The 23873-nt window shown below is 45.2% G+C and overlaps 1 protein-coding gene across 2 annotated transcripts in view; it reads right to left on the bottom strand.

Moving 5' to 3' along the window:
• Positions 1 to 23873, bottom strand: part of DHX57 (DExH-box helicase 57) — a 91301-nt gene that overhangs the window by 31075 nt on the left and 36353 nt on the right. For both annotated transcript variants that reach the window (XM_073557553.1, XM_073557554.1), the window contains exons 12-17: positions 16126 to 16343; positions 15351 to 15467; positions 5028 to 5124; positions 4764 to 4937; positions 3305 to 3505; positions 849 to 1125 (exon numbers count right to left, since the gene is read on the bottom strand). In XM_073557553.1, coding sequence (XP_073413654.1) covers positions 849 to 1125; positions 3305 to 3505; positions 4764 to 4937; positions 5028 to 5124; positions 15351 to 15467; positions 16126 to 16343 — 1084 coding nt within the window. The remainder of the gene's footprint in view (positions 1 to 848; positions 1126 to 3304; positions 3506 to 4763; positions 4938 to 5027; positions 5125 to 15350; positions 15468 to 16125; positions 16344 to 23873) is intronic.

Here is a 23873-nt window from a genome sequence, read left to right as displayed (position 1 = left end):
GGAGGAGGAGCTAACCTCTTTTTTTCACTTAGTGTCAGCCTCCTAGCGGCAGAAGCATACACCCACAGTATCTGTGTCCCCCAATGAGACGAAGGAGAAACACTGAATGTGAGCTCTGGCTTATTAATAGTGACTGGGGGTTTGTTAAGGGAGAGAGGCAGAACACAAGCCACATAGATAATGCAGGCTCCACAAACAACTGTAGTAGCTCTATCATGTAGTGACTGGCCAGAGGGAATGGTGCTGGATGCTAGTTTACATTAGAATAAAGGACTAAATTACATGACTCATTGCTCCCCTACAGTAAACTGATCGTATATGTAGTAGAAAGAAAGTTAGGAGGGAAATACTGTGGACAGAGATTTAACCATCTTGAGACTGTATAGTAGTCTCAGAATTGTACTTTGTAGGTGAAAAGGGCGGATCCTGAGGATAGGAGTGAGGGAGCTCAGAGCCAGATAGAGCTCTGTTAGAGAAGCCAAAAGACACTGCCTCCTGGAAAATGATGTTATCTAGAGGCGCAGGTGGAGAGTTCCGAATATAAACAATTACAAACCATAAAACTGGCTGCTTTGTTAGAAGGGGAAATAAAAAAAAAAAAAAGAAAAATTAAAAAGGGGCTTTGGAGACTCCTTACAGGGATGGCAACTTTTTTTTTGTGCGTGTGCCGAATACCCCTTTAAAGACAGGTTGGATTCGCAATCATGCCATATCTCAGTAATCCGCTATCCTAATGGATGCTAGAAGCAGACCTTTGGGTGATCACACACCAGATTTCTAAAACAATTTCAACTCCTCGATCTCATTGTGGTCAAAATGAAGTTTAGATTAAACATTATGATACTCACAAAAGGCGACTTAGAAGCCAGGCTAGCAGCAATAGTGAGGACAGGGTCCAGACAGCGAAAGATGGCACCAAAGAGCATGAGTTTACCAATCCTCACATCTACTGGCAAAGAGGCCAGATGGTACCCAAGTGGCGTCAGCTTTTCTTGCTGAGAAAGTGCACCGAGATCTTGAAGACGTAACTTGGAGGCCTGCAGAGATTCCACTCTGGGGGGTTCAATTAATCTGGACAAGACCGTTTCCAGACGACACTCTGAAAACATCTCTAAAATTTTTATCCTGTCAAAGTAACAAAAATTAATTTGTGAACCAAAAGAGTTATATTGTACAGGTTATTAAATAACCGGTAGAAAAAGAACAGTAAGGATAATAATGAGTTAGACACTGAATTAATGATGCAAATTGTGCCAACACTTTCATCATTGATAAAAGGAATGCACGGCAGCCTTGCAGCGCTGGGGTCCTGGGTTCGAATCCCACCAAGGACAACATCTGCAAGGAGTTTGTATGTTCTCCCCATGTTTGTGTGGGTTTCCTCCGGGTACTCAGGTTTCCTCCCACATTCCAAAGACTGATACTGATAGGGAATTTAGATTGTGAGCCCCATCGGGGACAGTGATGATAATGTGTGCAAACTGTAAAGCGCTGCGGAATATGTTAGCGCTATATAAAAATAAAGATTATTTAATAAAGTTAAGATTGTAGTTTATTTCTGACACGTTTCTTGGTCAAATGGACCTCTGCCTCAGAAGAACTACAATAAAGATACAGACAGTTTTACAGCTTAACCCCTTAATGACGAGGTATTTTTGTTTTTAGCTTCCCTTCTTCCCATAACTTTTTTATTTTTTGGTCAAAGTAGCCATGTGAGGGCTTGCTGTTTTGCGGGACGAGTTGTACTTTTGAAGGACATCATTGGTTTTAACATATAATGTACTGGAAAATGGGAAAAAAAAATACCAAGTGCGGTGAAATTGCAAAAAAAAGTGCAATCCCAGTTTTTTTTTTTTTCTTTTATCATGTTCACTAAATACTAAAAACTGACCTGCCACTATGATTCTCCAGGTCATTACGAGTTCATAGACACCAAACATGTCTAGGTATTTTTTTTTATTTAAGTGGTGAAAAAAAAATTCCAAAGTTTGTTAAAAAATAAAAAAAAAAATTGCGCCATGTTCCGATACCTGTAGCGTCTCCATTTTTCGTGATCTCGGGTTGGGCGAGGGCTTATTTTTTGCGTAATGAGCTGACGTTTTTAATTATACCGTTTTGGTGCAAATATGTTTTGATCGCCCGTTATTGCATTTTAATGCAATATTGCTGCAACCAAAAAAATAATTAATTCTGGCATTCTGACTTTTTCTCATTACGCCATTTAATGATCGGGTTCTTTTTTTTTTATTGATAGATCGGGCGATTCTGAAAGTGGTGATACGAAATATGTGTATGTTTGATTTTTTTGTTGTTTTATTTTAAATGGGGCAAAAAGGGGGGTGATTTGAACTTTTATATTTATAAAAACTTTTTTTTCTTTTAAACTTTTTGCATACTTCAATAGTCTCCATGGGAGACTAGAAGCTGCAGGTGTCCAATAGGCTCTGCTACATACAGGTGATGATCAGATCGCCTGTATGTAGCAGAAATGCTCATTTGCTATGAGCATCAACCACCATGATATGCGGTTTGTTTGTGTAGGCAATCCACAAATAAAAGTAAATGTTTCAGTCACATCTGATCTTTATCAGTACAACTGATTCGCAAAGTAAGATACCATAGCGTGGTTCGTCCTGATGAAGTCTGGACCTTCAATATGTGCTGACTAATAAACCATATTCCTGAATACAGCCCTTCTTTTCCAGCTCTACATACCGGCAGCTCAGAATTAACCCTTTTATTACAATTCTGATGTGTATCAGATGTCTGGACCATCATTGTAAATACATCACTGTAAATACACACCTGTACATTGTACCTACCCCACCTCATTGTAGATTGTAAGCTCTCACGAGCAGGGCCGTCTTATTTTGCTTTAATCATTGTATTATTGTTAAAGTTGTTACTTTTGACTGTTGTGTTTGAAACTGTTAAACGGTAAAGCGCTACGGAATATATTGGCGCTATATAAAGATTATTATTTTTAGTGGGCAGTGTGCGCATACTGATGCAGCAGTTTTGTGTATATATGTGCAGAGGGTGCACATATACATATACACACACATGTATACAATACAGAGAAACTCTGTAAATAAGATCTATTACCTCCCTATTGTATCCTAGGGCATTAAAGCTAGTTATATTGACCTCTCCACCTCTATACATTTTTCCTACAATACTCTATAGTAGGATATAAGTTTTTACTATCAAATCATGGGGTCAGTGTTTAGTAAGAAAAATACAGTAACTGAAGGAGAAAAAAATAAATAAATGACAAATTAGATACAGTGGCCATTAACAATACCTCAAACAAAGCTGTTCGAGTGGGATTCGGTGGATCTCTGGTGGCTGCTGCTCTAAAAGCTGATGCTCATAGTGGTGGCTAGTGAAGAGGTGAAAGCAGATCCCAGAGGCCACGCGACCAGCTCTGCCTTTCCTTTGTATGGCGTTGGCTCGAGACACCCAAGTGTCTTCCAGACTCTCCATGCTCTTACCAGGATCATACCTAAAAAGCAGTAATGTGAACATCTTCACGTTAGTCGTAATCCTCAATCAAGGCAATTTTTTCCTTTCACAAATAATCCATAAGAACTGGTGTATAATCAAAGAGTTTGTAGAGGAGAACATTGCTCCATAGCCATCTGTAGGCCTTTTATTACCAGTAATGTCTGTGGGCTTCAGACGTAGGTGTCATCAAAGCGGACTAAGGCTATGTGCCCACGTAGCGTTTTATTCCGGACACTAAAAACCGGACTCCTTCCCAGAAATCGCGCGTTTTTTTCCGCGCGATTTCACAGTGATTATGATCGCGATTTTGCCACGATTTTCGCGTGCGATATTCAAGCACTTTCCAAGCGATTTGAAGCATCGCTTGGAAAGTGATTGACAGGTTGGTCACACTCGTCAAACATAGTGTTGGACAAGTGTGACCAGCTTTTTACTATTGAGGCTGCCTATGCGGCATCAATAGTAAAAGATAGAATGTTAAAATGCTAAAAAAATAAATAAAAAAAAATCGGGGTATATTTACCTTCCGGCGTCACGCGCTGCATTCCCGGCCTCAGCGTCCCTAGTAATGCCTTGCGAGACCTGTGATAACGTTGGTCTCGCGTTGCTATAGCGATCTCGCGAGACCGCTAGAGTCACGCGAGACTACGTCCTCACAGGACCTTGCCGCAAGGCATTACTGGGAACGCTGAGGCCAGGAATGCAGCACGTGACACCGGAAGGTAAATATACCCCGATTTTTTATTCTTTTTTTTACAGGGGTATGGTACCCAGGGCCTGGAGGACAGTCTCCTCTCCTCCACACCGTGGGTACCAACCGCACATGAGACGCTTAACTTCCCGCATGGTGGGCATAGCCACATGCAGGAAGTAAGCGATTCTCATGCATTCCTATGGGTGCGGAATCGCGGCAATTCTTTGCGATTCCGCACAAAAGAATGACCATGCTGCGATTTTTTCCGCGGAAAAAAGCGCAGCATTAGCACAGCATGTGCGGAATGCCATAGGAATGCATGGGGGGAATTCTGTACACGATTTTTAAACGTTTTCGTGCTGAAAATCGCAGCAAAAACGCATCGTGGGCACACAGCCTAATGCAAGCAGAAGTATGATGGCTGCTGCTCTGCTGGAAATATGACCTTGTTGATGGTTAGAATTTCTATTATTAAGGATCATCAGATCTGACACTGGTGGACACTTGGCCCATGACATCACCAGTCCGAGGCCGTGTTATTTCACATTATCACATGCAATACCTTTTCTCTCTCATCTTCCCCGAGTCTATAACGTAGACAACATCATCAATGGTGATCGACGTTTCAGCAATGTTGGTGGAGATGATGATCTTTGTAACTCCTTGCTGTGGTTTAATGAAGACCGCCTGCTGCTCCTCGCTGGATAAGGACGAGTGTAGGGGGTAAATGACACACCTGTCAGAGAGATCAGACGATTGTTCATCGCCATGTTATTCCAATGTGTTCTTACGACTATAGATCTCAAAAAAGCAAGGAGACATGTACCTCTTATTACGTCTATTACTAAACAAGGCGTTTGATTGCAACTGTTCATACAACATCTTGATTTCTGCAAGACCGGGAAGAAATACTAAAACCGCTCCTAATAAAAAATAATAAGATAGACAGTTGGGCACGGATACATAAACGCAGAAAGGGTGAGAAGCGAGGATGCATTAAAAAGCAATTAAAACGGAGAAAAAAATGGTTCTGGAAATTTCAGGTGGATTCCCAAATCTGTGGCTTAAGTTATGTATGTATTTATGTATCGTAAGTCTGTGTGCCATGATCTTTATTAACACCATGACGGCACCTTCCTAACAGATGGAATTATAAAGTAAGGTGATGGCATTCAGTGGGTCTGTACGCCATCTTTATAAGACATTATATATATTTAACACTTTCATTCCCTCTGCACAGTCTTTTTTCTTAACCTTCTCCTGTTCCAAGAGTTAGTTTTTGATTTGTCTGTTAACACCTGAAAATTGCCTCCAAGTTTCCATAAAATTGTACAAAAAAAAAAAAAGAAGAGAAAAAAAAAATTCTGTGTAGGGTTGAACAGAGAAATCTCTGCTGTTGTTGCATTGTAGGGTATTTGGGGTTTGATCTTTATGGCATTCTTACTGTAGCAAAATGTGACTTTGTAATTTTATGCTAGTACAAATAATACTAAATTTATACAAGTAATGTATAGCAAATTAGAGTAAATAAACTCCAAATACGAAGCGCTGCATTTTTATAAATAAGTCTGTTCTGGCTATAATTTTTTAGGGGTTTAGGTGGTATTTTTAATTTTAATTTATTGATGTTATTTATGTTTTTATGTATTTTATAGTATTGTTTTTTTGTTTATTATTTAGATGCTTTTGGATGTCCCCCTTTTTTTGTGGCTATATCGGTTTCCCATGTGTCGGACAAGCTTTCACTGTTTATAAGGAAGTTGAAGGCATTCTCCAGAGAAGATACATATATATAGTTCTGTGATCTTATTCAGAAGTATTAGGATTTGTAAGAAATATGATAAAAATTATTACAGAGATTTGAGAATATTTGTTATTAATTTTTTGTAATCATTTGTAATGATATGTAAGTTATCTCGTTGTAATTGTATATTTACATTATATGCTATGGATGTGATTATTTATTATTACAAATAGGGTTGTGTAAATAACTGTATTTTGGTATTTGTCTCTTTGGGACTTATATTTACAGGGCGGCACGGTGGCTCAGTGGTTAGCGCTGCAGCCTTGCAGCGCTGGGGTCCTGGGTTCAAGTCCCACCAAGGACAACATCTGCAAGGAGTTTGTATGTTCTCCCCGTGTTTGCGTGGGTTTCCTCCGGGCACTCCGTTTTCCTCCCACATTCTAAAGACATACTAATAGGGAATTTAGATTGTGAGCCCCAGTGATGATGATGTGTGCAAAATGTAAAGCGCTGCGGAATATGTTAGCGCTATATAAAAATAAAGATTATTATTATATTTATATATTGTATTATTATATTTATATTTGTATTTAGTTTTCTTTCACCTTTTTATTCTAAGCACTTTTTATTCACTTAATTTTATTTAATTCCTACACCTGTTAATATGGTGATTAATATTTTTATATTTAGTCACATCGCACTTTATTTATCTTTGCACTATATTAATATAAACCTTCTTTATATATTGTGGTTTAATTATTGTTTTTATTTATTATTTTATAATATAGAGGGTTTATTCTTCTATCACTATAGGTTAATCTTTTCTTGTAATTGTTTCTTTTTTGTCATATGTTTGTATCCAGCCTGATCTATTGAGGGTTTTAGTTTGGACTTAATACAAACAGTCCGTTTTTTACTGCAAGCATACTGGGGCTTTTTATAATCTTTAAAAGCCCTATATATTGAATGGCCACAGCTAACTCTCCTATTTGGGCTATATGTTTAGATTTAGTCGGACTTACTGACGCTTTCATTATATTATGCTTATATTAAATTTGGACTTTCTATAAATAGTCCGTACTGCCCGCACACAACTTTGTCTCTTTGCAATTTGCATATATAGAACGGCTGTATGTGTGCGCTAACTGTGTAGATCGAGGCTGATTGAATGAAGCTGGTGATTTCCCTTTTAACTTTAACATGCTGAATGGCGGTACGCATGCGCTGGTTACCCGGACCCAGACCGATTCACTAAGGCGCTCATTACGTGACCACATTTATCTTATAGCTGTGGTTCACTGAGCGGTCTCTAGGGAATCGATGGTTACTATGGGGAGCGGCATTAGCGTTCATGCGTCACTATGCCGTCAGTATGTATTTATCAGTCCGACATTTTTATTGGATACCGGTATATTTAAATACCCTCCTTGTCCTCACGAAATCACGCCCCCGGAAGAAGCAGACCGCGAAACGCGCGTCGGGGTAGTGAGACGCCACCATTACATATTATCAGGTATAAATTCATTTCCTCTAGAAAACGCTTAACATAGATTTTGTATTATTTGATATGTATAATCTTTTTATTGGGAATAAATATGTGATTATGGAGCTGGGCTCTGCTAATACGTATAACTTATTTTTTTGACAATAAATATATAACTATGGAGTTAATGGCTGGGCTCTGCTTCTAGATGGATTGATTTCCTGATATATATACCTCTTTAAATATAAAGTGTATTAGTCTCTTTCAATTATTTGGCATAAAAATATGCTGTGTATTTTGAATTGAATGGTTATAATTGTTAGCCTTGACGGTGGTTTAAACAATTTTTGGTGACGTCTCATTTTGGAGACATCTTGTTTTATTTTATTGTGTATGTCTTTTTTTTTTTTAAATATATTGAAATAAATTGTATTTTAATGGAACGCTTTGTATTTGGAGTTTATTTACTCTAATTTGCTATACATTAATTGTTTGAAGTGCCACTTATAATTTTCTGTGGACAAATTGGATTAATTTAAATTTATGCAAGTTAAAAAAAAATTAAATTCAGGTTGAATTGCTATATTTTAAGACCTATAACTTTAACTTATTTCCGCCAATGCAGTCATTTTTTAGGGAAAGATAAGGTGACCAAAACAGAATAATTTTGGTATTTTATTTTTGCTTATGGTGTTAACAGTGGAGAAAAAGTAACATAACATTTTCATTGGTTGAACTTTTGGACTAATTTTTGCTTATCTAAAAAAAAAAAAAGAAAAATTAAAAAAATTTCTTATAACGAGGAAATTTAAGCTCAATTTGTTGTTAGAAATAGAGGCAAAAATGGAAGACGTGATGGGGGACGACCCTACGATGACAACCCAAGGTCTCAGCCACAGAATAAAAAGAGGGTGCAAGTGAATAGTTGTGTGGAACAACAGAACCCAGCTGAAACAGCAGGATCTTTTTACATAAGGCTGTATGATGGGAATTCAAGGACTATATAGCAGGATGGCCTTCGGCATTGACTGAAGAGTGTTGGACGAATACTGAGGACAAGAATGGATAGAATGGAGCATAACACCCTTTATACGAACATACTGTAGTTACATAGGTTGAAAAAAGACCCAGGTCCATTAAGTTCAACCTTTCGCCACCAAGTATACATTTTTTTGTCTCAAAATGAAACAAAGTATATTAAAAAGGTACAGAACTTATCATAACCGAATAGGCTTTGTTACATCTAACCAACCTCCAAAAAAACACAACAAAAAGATGGATTTTTGGTTCTTACCGTAAAATCTCTTTCTTGGAGCCATCATTGGGGGACACAGATTACCATGGGTGTATGCTGCTGCTGCTAGGAGGCTGACACTATGCAAAACAAGAAAATTAGCTCCTCCCCGGCAGTATACACCCACTGACAGGCACTAAGCACCTCAGTTGGTGAGAAAGCAGTAGGAGAAGCAACGAAAAACTCTAAACATATGTACCAACCCAACAAGGGACCCAAAGACCCAACACGGTACAACTTAAACAGGGAGGGTGCTGTGTCCCCCAATGAAGGCTCCAAGAAAGAGATTTTACGGTAAGAACCAAAAATCCATCTTTCTTTATCGCCTTATTGGGGGACACAGATTACCATGGGACGTTCCAAAGCAGTCCCAAGGGAGGGAACAGCAACAAGGAACGAAAGAACAGGAAGGGCTTAGGTCGGACGGTGTGCCACCGCCGCCTGCAGAACCTTCCTACCAACAACTGCATCAGACGAGATCTGGGTATGAACCCTGTGGAACCTCGCAAAAGAGTGCAAGGACGACCAGGTCGCAGCCCTGAAAATTTGTGAAGCCGAAGCATGGTGACGAATGGCCCACGAAGCTGCCGCATTTCGGGTGGAGTGAGCTCTCACTCCCGGAGGGGGCCATTTTTCCCTGAAGTCGGTACGCTTCCAGAATGGTAGAACGAGTCCAGCGAGCGATCGTGGATTTGGATGCCGGAAGCCCTTTCTGGCGACCTTCAGGGATGACCAGCAATGAATCGGACTGACGAAGAGAAGAGGTCCTGGCGAGAGAGACCCGCAAGGCTCTAACTACCTCCAGTTTGTGAAGTAACTTCTCAAGAGGGTGAGAAGGAGCAGGACAAAAGGATGGGAGAACAATATCCTCATTGATGTGAAAAGAGGATACCACCTTTGGAAGAAAAGAAGGAACGGGCCTGAGGACAACCTTATCCTGATGGCGAATCAGGTAAGGGGAACGACATGACAAGGCCGCCAATTCGGAAACTCTTCTGAAGGATGTAATAGCAATCAAGGTGGTCATCTTCCAGGAGAGGAGAGATAAGGGCATGTCCTGGATAGGCTCGAACAGTGCCTTTTGGAGAGCGCTAAGGACGAGATTGAGATCCCACGGGTCTATCGGCAAATGATGAGGTGGGGCCACATGGGCGACCCCTTGGAGGAAGGTCTTAACCTGCGGTAAGGGAGCGAGCTCTCTTTGGAAGAGTATAGATAGAGCGGAGACCTGGCCCTTGAGGGTACTGAGTGACAGACCCGCATCCAACCCAGACTGGAGAAAACCAAGTATGGATGGAATGGCAAAGGATATTGGAAAGACTCCCTTATTGTCGCACCAACGGAAAAACGCCTTCCAGTACCTGTGGTAAATGCGGGAAGAGGCTGGTTTTCTGGCTCTGATCATAGTCTGAATAACCTGGCTGGACAGACCTGATTCTTTCAGGATCGCGGCCTCAACGGTCATGCCGTTAAATTCAGAGACTGAAAATTCTCGTTGGAAAGGTGGCCTTCCAAGGGAAGGTCTGGAAGCCTCCAGGGAACGTCCGCGAGCATGTTCACCAGCTCCGCGTACCAAGGACGTCTTGGCCAGTCTGGAGCCACTAGAATCACTGGGACGCCTTCCGATTTTATCTTCTTGACCACTCTTGGGATCAAGGGAAGAGGCGGAAACAGATAAGGAAGTTGGAATTGGGACCACGGAATTACTAGGGCGTCGCAGGCGACAGCTAGGGGGTCCCTGGAGCTGGCTACGAAGCACGGAACCTTGCGGTTCATTCGAGATGCCATGAGATCGACATCCGGAGAGCCCCAGCGCTGGAATATCTGATCGAAGACTGAGGGATGAAGAGCCCATTCGCCTGATGCTAGGCCTTGACGGCTCAGGAAGTCGGCTGCCCAATTTTCCACTCCTGGAATGTGAACGGCGGAGATTGCCGGAACGTAACATTCTGCCCAGCGCAGTATCCTGGTCACCTCCGACATTATTTGCTTGCCGCGCGTGCCCCCCTAGTGGTTTATGTACGCCACAGCCGTGGCATTGTCCGGCTGAATGCAGACTGGTTTGCCTACGAAGAGAGGCTGCCAGCGGAGCAGGGCCAGATAGATCGCTCTTATCTCCAGAAGATTGATAGGGAGGAGAGCTTCGTGTGGATTCCAGCGTCCTTGGGCCGTATTCTGATGGAACACTGCTCCCCGTCCTAGAAGACTGGCATCGGTGGTGATGACTTGCCACTGAAGCGGAAGAAAGGACCTCCCTTGTAGAACTGACGCTGGCATTGCCCACCAAGTCAAGGATTGCCTTACTCTGAGAGGAAGGGGAATGGGGCGGTCCAGAGACAACGTGGTTTGTCCCAGGCTGAGAGAAGGGACAGCTGAAGGGGGCGAAGGTGAAATTGTGCAAAAGGCACTGCTTCCTTTGAAGCTACCATCTTCCCCAGAACCTTCATGCAGGACCGAAGGGAAATGGGCATTGGCCTTCTGAGGGTTCGGATTCCCTTGGAGAGAGCCGCAAATTTTTCTTTCGTAAGAAACACCCGGGCTAGATTTGTGTCGAATTCCATGCCCAGAAAGGTCAGACGCTGAGTGGGGGTCAGAACGGACTTGTCCTTGTTGACTATCCATCCGAGGCGGCAAAGAGTATCTAGGGTTATCTGAAGGCTCTGAAGACAGTCTTGACGGGACGAGCCCTTGATCAGGAGATCGTCCAGATAAGGGATGATGAGGATCCCCTGGAGTGAAGAATGGCCATGACTGTCGCCATCACCTTCGTGAAAACGCGGGGAGCAGAGGCTAGCCCGAAGGGAAGAGCCGTGAACTGGTAGTGATTTTCTTGAATCGCAAAACGAAGATATTCTTGATGTTGCAAACACACAGGAATGTGAAGATATGCATCCTGTATGTCCACAGAACAGAGAAACTCCCCGGGTTCCATTGAGGCTATCACCGAGTGCAGGGACTCCATCTTGAAGTGGAGGATCCTTACGTGGCGGTTGAGCAACTGGAGGTCCAAGATTGGACGAAGGGAGCCGTCTTTTTTTTTTTTTTTTTTTTTTGGGAACTACGAAAAGGTTTGAGTAGAACCCTGAAAACCGTTCGTTTTAAAGAACGGGTAAGATAACTCCGGCGGAAAGAAGGGAGGAAAAGGCTTGAAGAAACCCTGGAATTTGGGACCGCTGACTTGGTGATCACGACAGGAAGAAGCGCCAGATTGGGGGGGGGGGGGGGGAGAAAATTCGATTTGTATCCAGACATGGTGACTTCCCTGACCCAAGAGTCGTCGACAACAGACAGCCATGCGTCCATGAAAGAGGAAAGTCTGCCTCCCACCCTGGAAGAATTTCCGGGTGTGGGTAACCTGTCACTTTGAGGAAAATCTACCGGAATGGGAGCCTGAGGACCTGGAGGGTTGGCCTCTTGATCTCCAGCGAGGAGCTGTACGATGGTTTTCTGCGATCTCTGGAGACAGAGGGGCCGGTCCTGCTGGGATGATCCTTCTGCTGAAGGGAAGGGACGAAAGGACCTAAACGGCCACGGAGAGGTACTTATACCACCTGTGGCATCGGAGATTATTCTGATCCAGCTTGGCGACAAAGAGTCTAGAAATGCCAGGTTAGTGAGCGTCTTCTTGGAGGTGGTAACCGCGCTCCAAGACTTCAACCATAGAATACGGCGTATAGCAACTATGTTGCTGTTAGCTCTTGCTACACAGCCGGCCGCATCTAAGGTGGTGGCCAAAAGGTATTTACCCGCCTGATTATTTTGGTCTGCCAGACCAGCCTGAGGGGCAGATGACAGAATGCCCCTGCGAAGAATTTTTGCCCAAGCTGAAATGACTTTTGGCACCCAGGCAAAAGCAAAAAATAGGGCAGAAAGAGGCGCTGGATGCTTCAAAGAGGATAGACGAGAAACTGATGGGTCCACTTCGGGAGCTTTCGTCCATTTTGTAAGAAGGTCCGCATCGAATAGATACAGGGCGTATACGTACCTGCGGCCTGAGAAGCGCTTCTCAAAGGGCTCCCAGTGTTTGGATAAAGTGGTCTCGAACTCTTTGTGGTTAGGAAAGGTTCGGGAGGAAGGTTTCGCTCATTTAAAGGGGACGGAGCCGTCCTGAAGAGGAGCTTTTTCTTCCTTTATTTCGAGCGTTTTGAAAATGGCCGATATGAGACTATCGACCATGTCCTGAGTCTTGGACATGTTGATATCTGCGTCTGAGTCAGATCCCGATTGAGAGACATTGACTGACCTAAGGTCGTTTTCTGACGAGGGGGACGAGGAAAGCAGCCTGGGTGGAGCGGACGGACCTTGCGAGCTGGAAGACGAGCTAGAGATAGCGCGCTTCTTAGCAATCCTACCCGGCCTGTCCCTGTGGAGGTCGCGGTCAGGTGCAGACGACTCACCGTGAGAGGCGGTCGGAGCACAGGTGGCTGAAGATAGTTGCGAAAGTCGTTCCAAGACCGAGGACTGAGAGACATTGCAGCAGCCCACTCTGGAGGGGGGGTGCGCTCATCCCGGGACTCGGGGTGCACCGGTGGGGCAGACATCGCGGAAGGCCTGCGGGACGGGCAGAAGGGAGACAACTGTCCTGACGCCCACTTCTTTTTGCAGAGCGTGCAGGCGTAGTGGGTAGCGGTGGGTATAGGGTAAGGAGCCCCTGCATGGTTGGACATATGCAAGGACTGCAGAATTACTGCGGCCAGTATCTAAATAGGGAGTACTGCCGCGGGAGCTAAAATTAGGAGCTCAGAAAAAAATAAGAGCCTACCGTCACCAGCACCGTTATCTGATGTACAGCAGAAGTGCCCCCGAAGCTGAGATCCCCGGCGTGTCTCACACGAGGAATCAGAGGGGCGCAGGACCTTAGAGATGGGCGGCAGCGCTGCGCGATTGGCTGTGACCTGGGGGGGGGGGCGGGTCATGAGGAGATGAGAGGATCCACAGTCCTGTGACGGGCTGAGGAATGGCGCCAACAAAGCGCGCGCTCTGTAGTGGGCGTGCACCGGAGCAGAACCGAAAGTGAAAGTAAAATCAGCGCCGCGCCGGTTTCTGCCCCCGGAGCCCGTGACGCTGCGATGGATTAGGGAAGTAAGGGAGAGAGGACCCTCTGCCTGCTGCTTCAGGGGAAGGGCATCCGGCGTGGGAGATGAAAGGGGCGTGGCTGCAGAGAAGCACGCGGCTGCAGAGAATGGGCGGGAGATTCAAAGGAGACTCTGCTACCAGGCTGTAAGGCGCGTGCATGGGACTGATGGTAGCCCTTTAGGCTGCTTACCTGACGTCCACATGCTTCCTGAAGAGGATGACCACAGGGGCCCGCGATGAGGGGGTGCCGCTGGGAATGAATGTCCTCTGCCCCGCACTCTCTCTGAATAGTGCAGAAGACTGCGCCAAACCTTTCTGCCTGCAAGGGATAGTCACCGCCGGTGACCGCCGTCTTCCTCTCAGCCCTGTCCCGGGAGAGGGGTGAGGAGGGGAATTGGCTAGGATCCGCCACCTGAAGTCAGCCCATAGCACCCGAGGGTGATAGGGCAAGGGTCCTTCCTGCGGTCCTGAGAGTTGCGATGTGGGTAACACCACATTGCTCGCTCAGCCGCATGATATGGGAAAGCAGGGCGAACATTTACCCCGTTTCCCGGTGTAGAATCTGGAAAATAAATGAGAAAAGATTAATATACACACACAAAACCTAAAAGAGAATGGTTAGATGCGGATCTGGGAAGATCCCGGTCCGCCTCCTACAGACACTAAGCACAAACTGAGGTGCTTAGTGCCTGTCGGTGGGTGTATACTGCCGGGGAGGAGCTAATTTTCTTGTTTTGCATAGTGTCAGCCTCCTAGCAGCAGCAGCATACACCCATGGTAATCTGTGTCCCCCAATAAGGCGATAAAGAAAACAAAACTACTTTCTGTTGGTAATTAGGATCCACTAATACAAAGTAAGGCTGATTTCTGAAAGTTTGCCATATTTCTAGCATCCAGTACACCACGGCAAATTTTCCATGGAGTATGAACTTTTAATAGGGGATGAGAAGTGCTACAATTGATGTACTCTGGAATGGTATACTTCGTAAATATCCCTCATTGTTGTTTCTTTTGCTATGCAATAACACTTCAGAAGTGGATGGTAAGGATCATTTGTGCATATATCGGGGGTTACGATGATGGTTCTGCATTGACGGAGTAAGTGGATTTTATGATTATTGAAAAAAGTAAAACAAAAAAAAAACAAAAAACAAATAATGATACTGCATGTCCTAATTAGATCATCTACCAACTACTACTCTAGACTCCTGCAAAATCCTTTTTTGAGGCCTCTCATCCAACACTCAAGCCATCTCCAATTTACCCTTAAAGGGTAACATCACATCAAAACTATAAATTCTCAACTACTTTTTCCAACCTCCTACCCTTGAAGTGTACTTTTGAGGGGTTGAGTACTCTAACAAATTCTCAACGGATTTGGTTTGCAGGCTGCCGATATGATTGTAACATTTACATTACCAAATAATACTTTTGTACTTCGTGTTCGGCACCCTGAAATTAACGGCCTTATAAAATGACTTAAAAAAAACACAACTTTAGGGAAGGAACAAAACTACATATAATTGGCTATTTATTTTGCCAGCTTACTAACCTGGTGGATAAGAGTGGTCGCCACTGACTATCCATTCCAACAGAGCTTCTATCAAATCCAAATTAATTTTATCCAAGTCCATAGCAGAAAGGGTTTTAATAACAGATTTACTAACACCTGTGATCATTAGAAAAAGAAAATCAGACATTTTGCACAGTGAATACTACCATAACAATGCACGTTAGTTACAAAAGTTGAAAGTAACAGACAAATCCATCAAGTTAAATCTTTATTGATGAGTTATACCTTCTCGATCACTAGATTATTTATAACCCACAATGTCTATTGTTGTGAAAAAGCATCCGGACATTTTTTTTATATGAGAATGGTGTCTGCCATTACTACCTCTTGCGGTAGGGCATTCCACAGTCTGACTGCTCTTATTGTAAAGAACCCTTTCCTATTTAGATGCCAAAATCATCTTTCCTCCACATGTAATGAACGTCCCTTGGTCCTTTGTAAAACCCTTGGAAGAATTCCTTTGTATTGACCACACTTCTATAAAATCAAATAAGCAAGATAATTTTTGAGGCGTCTTTTTTTCATAACTGAGAATGCCCAACTTTTCTAACCTCTCAACTTAGGAGAGGCCTTCAATCTCCTATGCTTAGTGGAGCACTGCAGAGATGTGTTGCTCCCCATAGAAGACCACACTCCAGACTTACAGGTATTTGTGAGAGAATACTAATGGAGTTTCGAAAGATGGTTACAGCAAAAATGTTGCTTATTTGTATCTTACACTGCCTACAGATGTTATTGTACTAAAGTATATTACCGCTGTAACGGTCTGACAGCTCCTTGAAGCTCAGCTGCTGATCTGACATGCTGTCCTTCACTGTCCTGCTGTCTTGCAACCTCAGGCTTGAGTTAATATCTTGCTCCAGTTCTTCAAGGAGTTCTCCATAACTCTTCCCCTTCTTTCCTTTAGAAGAATCATGTGTGTAGGAGTACTTAGAGGAGCGATGATAGGGGCTGCCCTCTTCCAGCACATACCTGTCAGTAGGATAAATGAGGAATATACTGCATGCATAAGATTATCAATAACACTATTGTTTTGGTTAAAGTGCTGAATAGATAATATAATATTCCGGAATTAAAATTCACACAGAAAAGAAAGCTGCACTTTTACATTACAGCACAATTATCGATATGCATATTTGGTGAGATTAGCAAAACACAAAAGATAAAGTGGGTATTTTCTAAATCTCTAAGGCTGGTTTCACATTTGCGCTTTTGTGCACAGCGCATCGTGCGCACCCGTGCGCATGCGCACTGCGCACCTATGTTTAACATGACGTGCGCATGGTCTTGCGCACACTTGCGTTTTCGTGCGCATGCGTTTTTTTGTCTTTCGCGCCAGACGCAACATGTTGCATTTTTTGGTGGGCCCTGTCTCGGCAAAAAAACGCATGCGCACGCTTGCGCACGGAATGCGCAAAAACAACACATTGAAGTCTATGGGAACGCATGCGTGCGCATGGTCTTGCGCACGGTTCCGTTTTTTTGCGCATGCGTTTTTGAGTTAAACAAGTCTAGAATGTTCTCTAGACAATGGAAAAAATGACACCTAAAAACGCATGTGCATAAAAAACGCAAACACATGCAAAAACGCATGTAAAACGCAAGCAACGCTGCGCTTTTTTGACGCATCAGCGTGCGCATGACGTTAAAAAAACGCGTTTGTTTTGCGTTTTTATTTGCGTTTTTTATGCGCCTGATGCGCTGCGCAAAAAAACGCTAATGTGAAACTAGCCTAAAAGGCTGGAAAATAGGGATTTTTGGCACTCACTGTAAAATCTTTCTTGGAGCCTTTATTGGGGGACACCGGTAACCACGAGCGTATGCTGCTGTTGCTAGGAGGCTGACACTAGGCAAAAAAGGAAAAAATAGTCCCTCCCCAGTAGTATACACCCACCGACAGGCACCAAGTACCTCAGTTGGTGTTAAAGCAGTAGGAGACGCAACCAAAACTCAACATATGTACCAACCCAACAAAAGGCACGTAGGCCCAATAGCGGTACAAACAGTTAGTGAGGGTGCTGTGTCCCCCAATGAAGGCTCCAAGAAAGAAAGATTTTACGGTGAGTACCAAAAATCCCTCTTTTATCGCTTCATTGGGGGACACAGGTAACCATGGGACATCCCAAAACAGTCCCAAGGGTGGGAAACAAACAATTCAAAGAAAGAAACAGACTTAGGTCATCCAGTGAGTAACCGTCGCCTGCAGCACCTTCCTTCCCAGGCCTACATCAGACAGGGCATGGGTGTAAACCCTGTAAAACCTCGCAAAAGTGTGCAAAGATGACAAGATTGCGGCTTTACAAATCTGTAAAGCCAAAGCCTGGTGACAAACTGCCCAGGAAACTCCCACTTCCCGGGTGGAATGAGCCTTTACCCCCAGAGGAGGCCGTTTTGTCCGGAATGAGGTATGCCTCCATTATTGCCAACGAATCCCAACAGGCAATAGTGGATTTAGAAGCTGGGATCCCCTTACAATGACCTTCAGAGATGACAAATAAGGTATCAGAGAGACGAAGGGAAGCAGTCCTTGAGAGGTATACTCTGATAGCTCTCATCAGATCCAACTTGTGTAGGGACTTCTCCAGGGGATGAACCGGAGAGGGACATAGAGAGGGAAGGACAATTTCCTCATTAATGTGAAATGAAGAAACCACCTTAGGTAAGAAGGAAATAAAGGGTCAGAGAACTACCTTGTCCTGAAGGAGAATCAGGAACAGAGAACGGCAGGACAATGCCGCTAACTCAGAAACTCTCCTGATGGACGTAATTGCAATGAGGAAAGACACTTTCCATAACAGGAGAGAAGACGGAATGTCTTGAATGGTTCTCAAAAGGAGCATGCTGGAGTGCCCCAAGGACAAGATTAAGATCCCATGGATCTATTGAAGGACGATAAGGAAGTGCCAGGTGACTACTTGAAGAAAAGTCTTTACCTGGGAACGAGAAGCCAGATCTCGTTGAAAAAGGATTGACATAGCGGAAACTTGACCCTTAAGGGTATTAAGTGATAGTCCAGAGTCAAGTCCTGCTTGTATAACACCCAGGATGGAAGGAATGGGGAAAAAAAAAAAAGAGACCAAATTGTTGTCCTCTCTCCACCGAAAGAAGGTCTTCCAGTATCTGTAATAGATACGCGAAGATGCTGGTTTTCTTGCCCTACTCATGGTCTGAATGACCTCATGGGAAAAGCCGCCTCCCTCAGGACTGCAGCCTCAAAGGCGATGCCATTAAACTCAGACTGTGAACTCTGGTGGAAGAAGGGGCCTTGTGAGGGAAGAACTGGACGGTCTGGCAGACTCCAGGGAGTGTCCATGAGCATGTTCACCAGCTCCGCGTACCAGACCCTTCTTGCCAAGTCTGGAGCTACCAGGATTACGGGAATTCCTTCCACCTTTCTTTTTCACGACTATCGGAATCAAAAGGGAGAGGCGGAAAAAGACAGGTGGAATTGGGACCAAGGGATGACTAGGGCATTGCAACTGATGGCCAGCGGATCCCGGGACCTGGCTACGAACTGAGGAACCTTGTGGCTTCATCCGAGACGCTATCAGGTCCCATCTCTAGCATATTTGATTGAAAACGGCAGGACTGAGAGACCACTTGCCCAATGCGAGACCCTGACGACTCAGTAAATCGGCTGCCCAATTTCCCACCCCCGGAATGTGTACAGCTGATATGGTGGGAACGAGACGCTACGCCCATTGCAAAACACCAAGGTTACTTACCGGTAGCCGGTTTTTCCGGAGCCCATGACGGCACACATGAGAGAGGGGATCCGCCCAGTCAGGACAGGAACCCTACTGAAGATAAAAGGGCGGTACCTCTCCCTCGCTTCAGTTGGTTTACAGAGCATGAGAGGCCCCCCGGGTTAGTACACATGGTAAAACTATCACCACATTATATCTAACTAAAAAAATACCCAAACTAAAGTGCACACCAAAGGAGTGAAAAGGGGGGGAATATACAGGTGCCGTCATGGGCTCCGGAAAAACCGGCTACCGGTAAGTAACCTTGGTGTTTTCCCGTCTCCCATGACGGCACACGAGAGACTTTTGTAGAATAAGACACCTTAGGGAGGGACCACCGCTTGCAGCACCCTTCTACCAAAGGTTAGGTCAGTAGAGGAAGACAGATCAAGTCGGTAGTGTTTAAAAAAGGTGGAAGGTTAGGACCAGCTTTTTCTATCTCCCGGGGGACGACCCCTGTTAAATCTCCTCCTCCGAAAGGGCTGCTTCTTAGGTTCTCCCGGAAATCGGGGAAAGCTTTTCTTCCTATCCCCCGCATGCTCCAAAATCTCTTCTAGTTTTTTCCCGAAGAGGAACTGGCCATCGCATGGAATGGAACATAACTTGTGCTTAGAGGGTAAATCTCCGGGACACCCTTTAAGCCACAGGGCTCGTCTTGCCGCATTTGACAGGCTTGCTGCTCTAGCTGTCAATCTTGCGGAGTCTGCAGAGGAATCGGCCAGGAAAGCCGCTGCTCCGTGCACCAATGTTAGATTAGCTAGAATTTCGTCTCTAGGAACTCTATCCTTGATCTGGTCCTCTATTTGTTGCAGCCAGACCATGAGGGCACGAGCGGTACAGGTACCAGCTATTGCTGGCTTCAATCCCCCTGCTGAAGCTTCCCAGATGTGCTTCAGAAACCCATCTGCTTTCTTATCAAGCAGGTCTTTCAACACGCCAGAATCTTCTAATGGTAGGGATACCTTTTTTGAGGATCTGGCTACAGCCCCATCAATTTTTGGGACTTTTTCCCAGGTTTCTGAGTCCTTCTGGTCAAAGGGGTACCTCCTCTTTGATGTGGAAGGTAAGCCCCCTGACCGCTCTGTCTTTTTCCATTCCCTGTCAATTAGCGCTTTTATTTTATCATTTACAGGGAAGGTACGCTTTCGCTTTTCCTCCAGTCCTCCAAACATTACATCCTCTAATGATTTGGGAGTTTTTTCTTCTTTAAGGCCCATTGTAGCTCTAATGGCCTTGACCAGTTTTTCTACGTCCTCCGTTGGGAAACATGGACGGCCGCCTATATCGCTGTCCGAGGAGGATTCTGAGGACTGCGTAGAGGAAGAGGAGGTGGAGGGGGACAAAGATCTATCCCGCCCCTTCTGCTTTGGCGAGGCCTCTGAATCGGAGCTCCTTCTATGGTTTCTTTTCTTTTTAAGGGCTGCCTTTAGGGAACCTTTCACCTCCTGATGTATTAACTCCTTCAGACTAGTCACCAAATCAGGGGTATACTAATAGATCACAGACTGAATATGAGTCAACAGTGTGATGCAGCAGCAAAAAAGGCAAATGCAGTTCTAGGATGTATTAACAGAAGCATACAGTCTAGATCATGTGAAGTCATTATTTCCCTCTACTCCTCTTTGGTCAGACCTCATCTGGAATATTGTGTCCAGTTTTGGGCACCACATTTTAAAAAAGACATCAACAAACTGGAGCAAGTTCAGAAAAGAGCGACCAGAATGGTGACCGGTCTGCAAACCCTGTCTTATGAGGAAAGGTTGCAGGATTTGGGAATGTTTAGTTTGCAAAAGAGAAGACTGAGAGGAGACTTAATTGCTGTCTACAAATATCTAAAGGGCTGTCACATTGTAGAAGGCTCAACTTTATTCTCATTTGCACAAGGAAAGACTAGAAGCAATGGGATGAAACTGAATGGGAGGAGACACAGATTAGATATTAGAAAAAACTTTTTGACAGTTAGAGTGATCAATGAGTGGAACAGGCTGCCACGAGAAGTGGTGAGTTCTCCTTCAATGGAAGTCTTCAAACAGAGGCTGGACAGACATCTGACTGGGATGATTTAGCGAATCCTGCTTTGAGCAGGGGGTTGGACCAGATGGCCCAGGAGGTCCCTTCCAACTCTACGATTCTATGATTCTATGATAGTCCTGTTAATACAGTCAGCGCAGAGATCTTTCTGCCACTGATCTGCCAGCGGGTTTTTACATAGGGCGCATTCTCTATTTTTGGTTTTGCTGCTGGCCTTCCTCGCCCCCTAGTGATCAAACAGAAAAAATGGAACCCCATTACCATAAGGGTGACATTCACGTAGATCACTCACCACCGCTGTCAATCAGGGGTACCGATCTCGGAGGCTCCTCAGATGCACTCGTGACGTTTCTCCTGGACGTCCCAGAGTCATGCCGATTGCGCTTATGACTGCCGCTCCCACCACTTGAGCGACTGCTCCTGGTATGTTGGTGGCTCGGCCTGGCATCTGGCGAGAGGTCTTGCTGCTGACGCTGCTGCTGTCGCTGCTGCTGACGCTGCTCGTCTTGCCCCACTTCCATTCTGAAGCCTTGGGCATGAGTGCGTCTTCTGTGGTCATCCCCCTTATGTAAGGGGGATCCACTGCACTCTCCGCCTCCTCCGGTTACCCCCACAGCCCCTCCCCCCCCGCCATACCGCCGGGATCTCTCTCCACCGATCGGCGTTCTTCTCCATGGGCGCCGCCATCTTGGATTGTCGGCGCCGCCTCCGACGTCACGCGGGCACGCCCCTTCCCCAGCGTGCCCTGCGCGTGACGTCTGAGGAGCGCGACCCGGAAGCGGCCGCTCCCTCAACACTCCTGAGCTGCTCCAGAGTAGGGAATCACCGGCAGAGGGGGAGAGGGCGGCGCGGCAGCCACGGCAGAGCCCCAGGACCCCCGCCGTGCTGTTCCTGCGCCCGCTCGGACGCTGAGCCCCGGAGGACCCGCAGACGGTGCTTCCTCCATCCCGACGCCCAGCGCTCAGGAGCCCAGCCTGATCTTCTACGCCGGCACGGGAGAGGGGCAGGTAAGTGTGACCTGCTGTCTTCAGCACGGGTCCCTGTCAGGACAGGAAACCCAACTGAAGCGAGGGAGAGGTACCGCCCTTTTATCTTCAGTAGGGTTCCTGTCCTGACTGGGCGGATCCCCTCTCTCATGTGTGCCGTCATGGGAGACGGGAAAATCCTTGTTACCTCTGCCATCAACTGTTTGCTGCGAGTCCCTCCTTGAAGGTTTAAGTAAGCCTCAGCAGTGGCGTTGTCCGATCGTATACGGACCGGCTGGCCTGCGAGGAAGGACTGCCAGCAGCGAAGGGCAAGAAAAATTGCCCTGATCTCCAGGAGATTGATGGGCATTCCAGCGACCCTGCAATGTCCAATGAAGAAAAATGATAATTACTTACAGGAAATTTGATTTTTTTTGATTTTCCAGAGCCATGAGAGAAGGTATCCGCCCCCAGGAAACAGGAAACCTGTAGCAGAGACATAAGAAGGGGGCGGCACCTCTCTCCCCAGTTTGTTTCAGAGTATGCAAAGGTAACCACCTTATTAGTTTACATACATGTTATATAACGGTGTCACTAATATTCACCTTCTTTTCTATATATATATATATTTTATATATTTATTATATATTATTATATATTATATTTATTATATATTTATATATATATATTTTATATATATATAAAATAAATGCCCTAAGCAGCTTCCGGTTGTAACAACTTCCGTCCAGTTGTAACCGGTGGCGTCATCGTACACCTCTTTCCATGTTAACCCTCAACACACCACTCCTCAACACACACACACTCCTCTCACCTTTCACCATCTCCACTCACTCTTTCACTCCACATACGACCCTTTCTCTCACTCCGTCTCTCATACTCACGCCGTCATCGCCGCTGATCCACGATCCCCGACATCTTCTTCCGCCGGCGCCATCCTGGATCCAGACGTCCTCCACGCCGGCGACATGTTCTAGCGGCAACGCCATCTTGAGTATCGCGAAATCCCGCGATACTCAAGATGGCGTCGCCACAAGAACATGTCGCCGGCGTGGAGGACGTCGGGATCCAAAATGGTGTCGGCGAAATCTCGCGAGATTTCGCCGACGCCATTTTGGATCCCGACGGCATCCACGCCGGCAACATGTTCCTGCGGCGACGCTATTTTGGATCGGCGAAATCCTGCGATACTCAAGATGGCGTCGCCGCAAGAACATGTCGCCGGCGAGGACGACGTCGGGATCCAAAATGGCGTCGGCGAAAACTCGCGAGATTTCGCCGACGCCATTTTGGATCCTGACGTCGTCCACGCCGGCGACGCCATCTTGAATATCGCGGGATTTCACGATACTCAAGATGGCGTCGCCGCAAGAACATGTCGCCGGCGTGGACGTCGTCTGGATCCAGGATGGCGCCGGCGGAAGATGATGTCGGGGATCGTGGAGCAGCGGCAATGACGGCGTGAGTATGAGACACGGAGTGAGAGAAGGGGTCGTATGTGGAGTGAAAGAGTGAGTGGACGTGAGTGGAGATGGTGAAAGGTGAGAGGAGTGTGTGTGTTGAGGGTTAACATGGCAAGAGGTGTGATGCTATCGCATCCTCCCGATGCGATAGCATCGGGCCATAATCTAATATATATTAATTCTATATATATATATATATATATATATATATATATATATATATATATATATATATATATATATATTTTTTTTTTTTACATTTTCGTATATATTTACATA

Source organism: Dendrobates tinctorius, unplaced genomic scaffold (assembly GCF_039654945.1).
Source record: "Dendrobates tinctorius isolate UK_male_01 unplaced genomic scaffold, ASM3965494v1 ptg000250l, whole genome shotgun sequence".
NCBI classification, from domain to species: Eukaryota; Metazoa; Chordata; class Amphibia; order Anura; family Dendrobatidae; genus Dendrobates; species Dendrobates tinctorius.
Note: the sequence above shows the minus strand (reverse complement) of the source record. Positions and strands in the feature narration are given on the sequence as shown.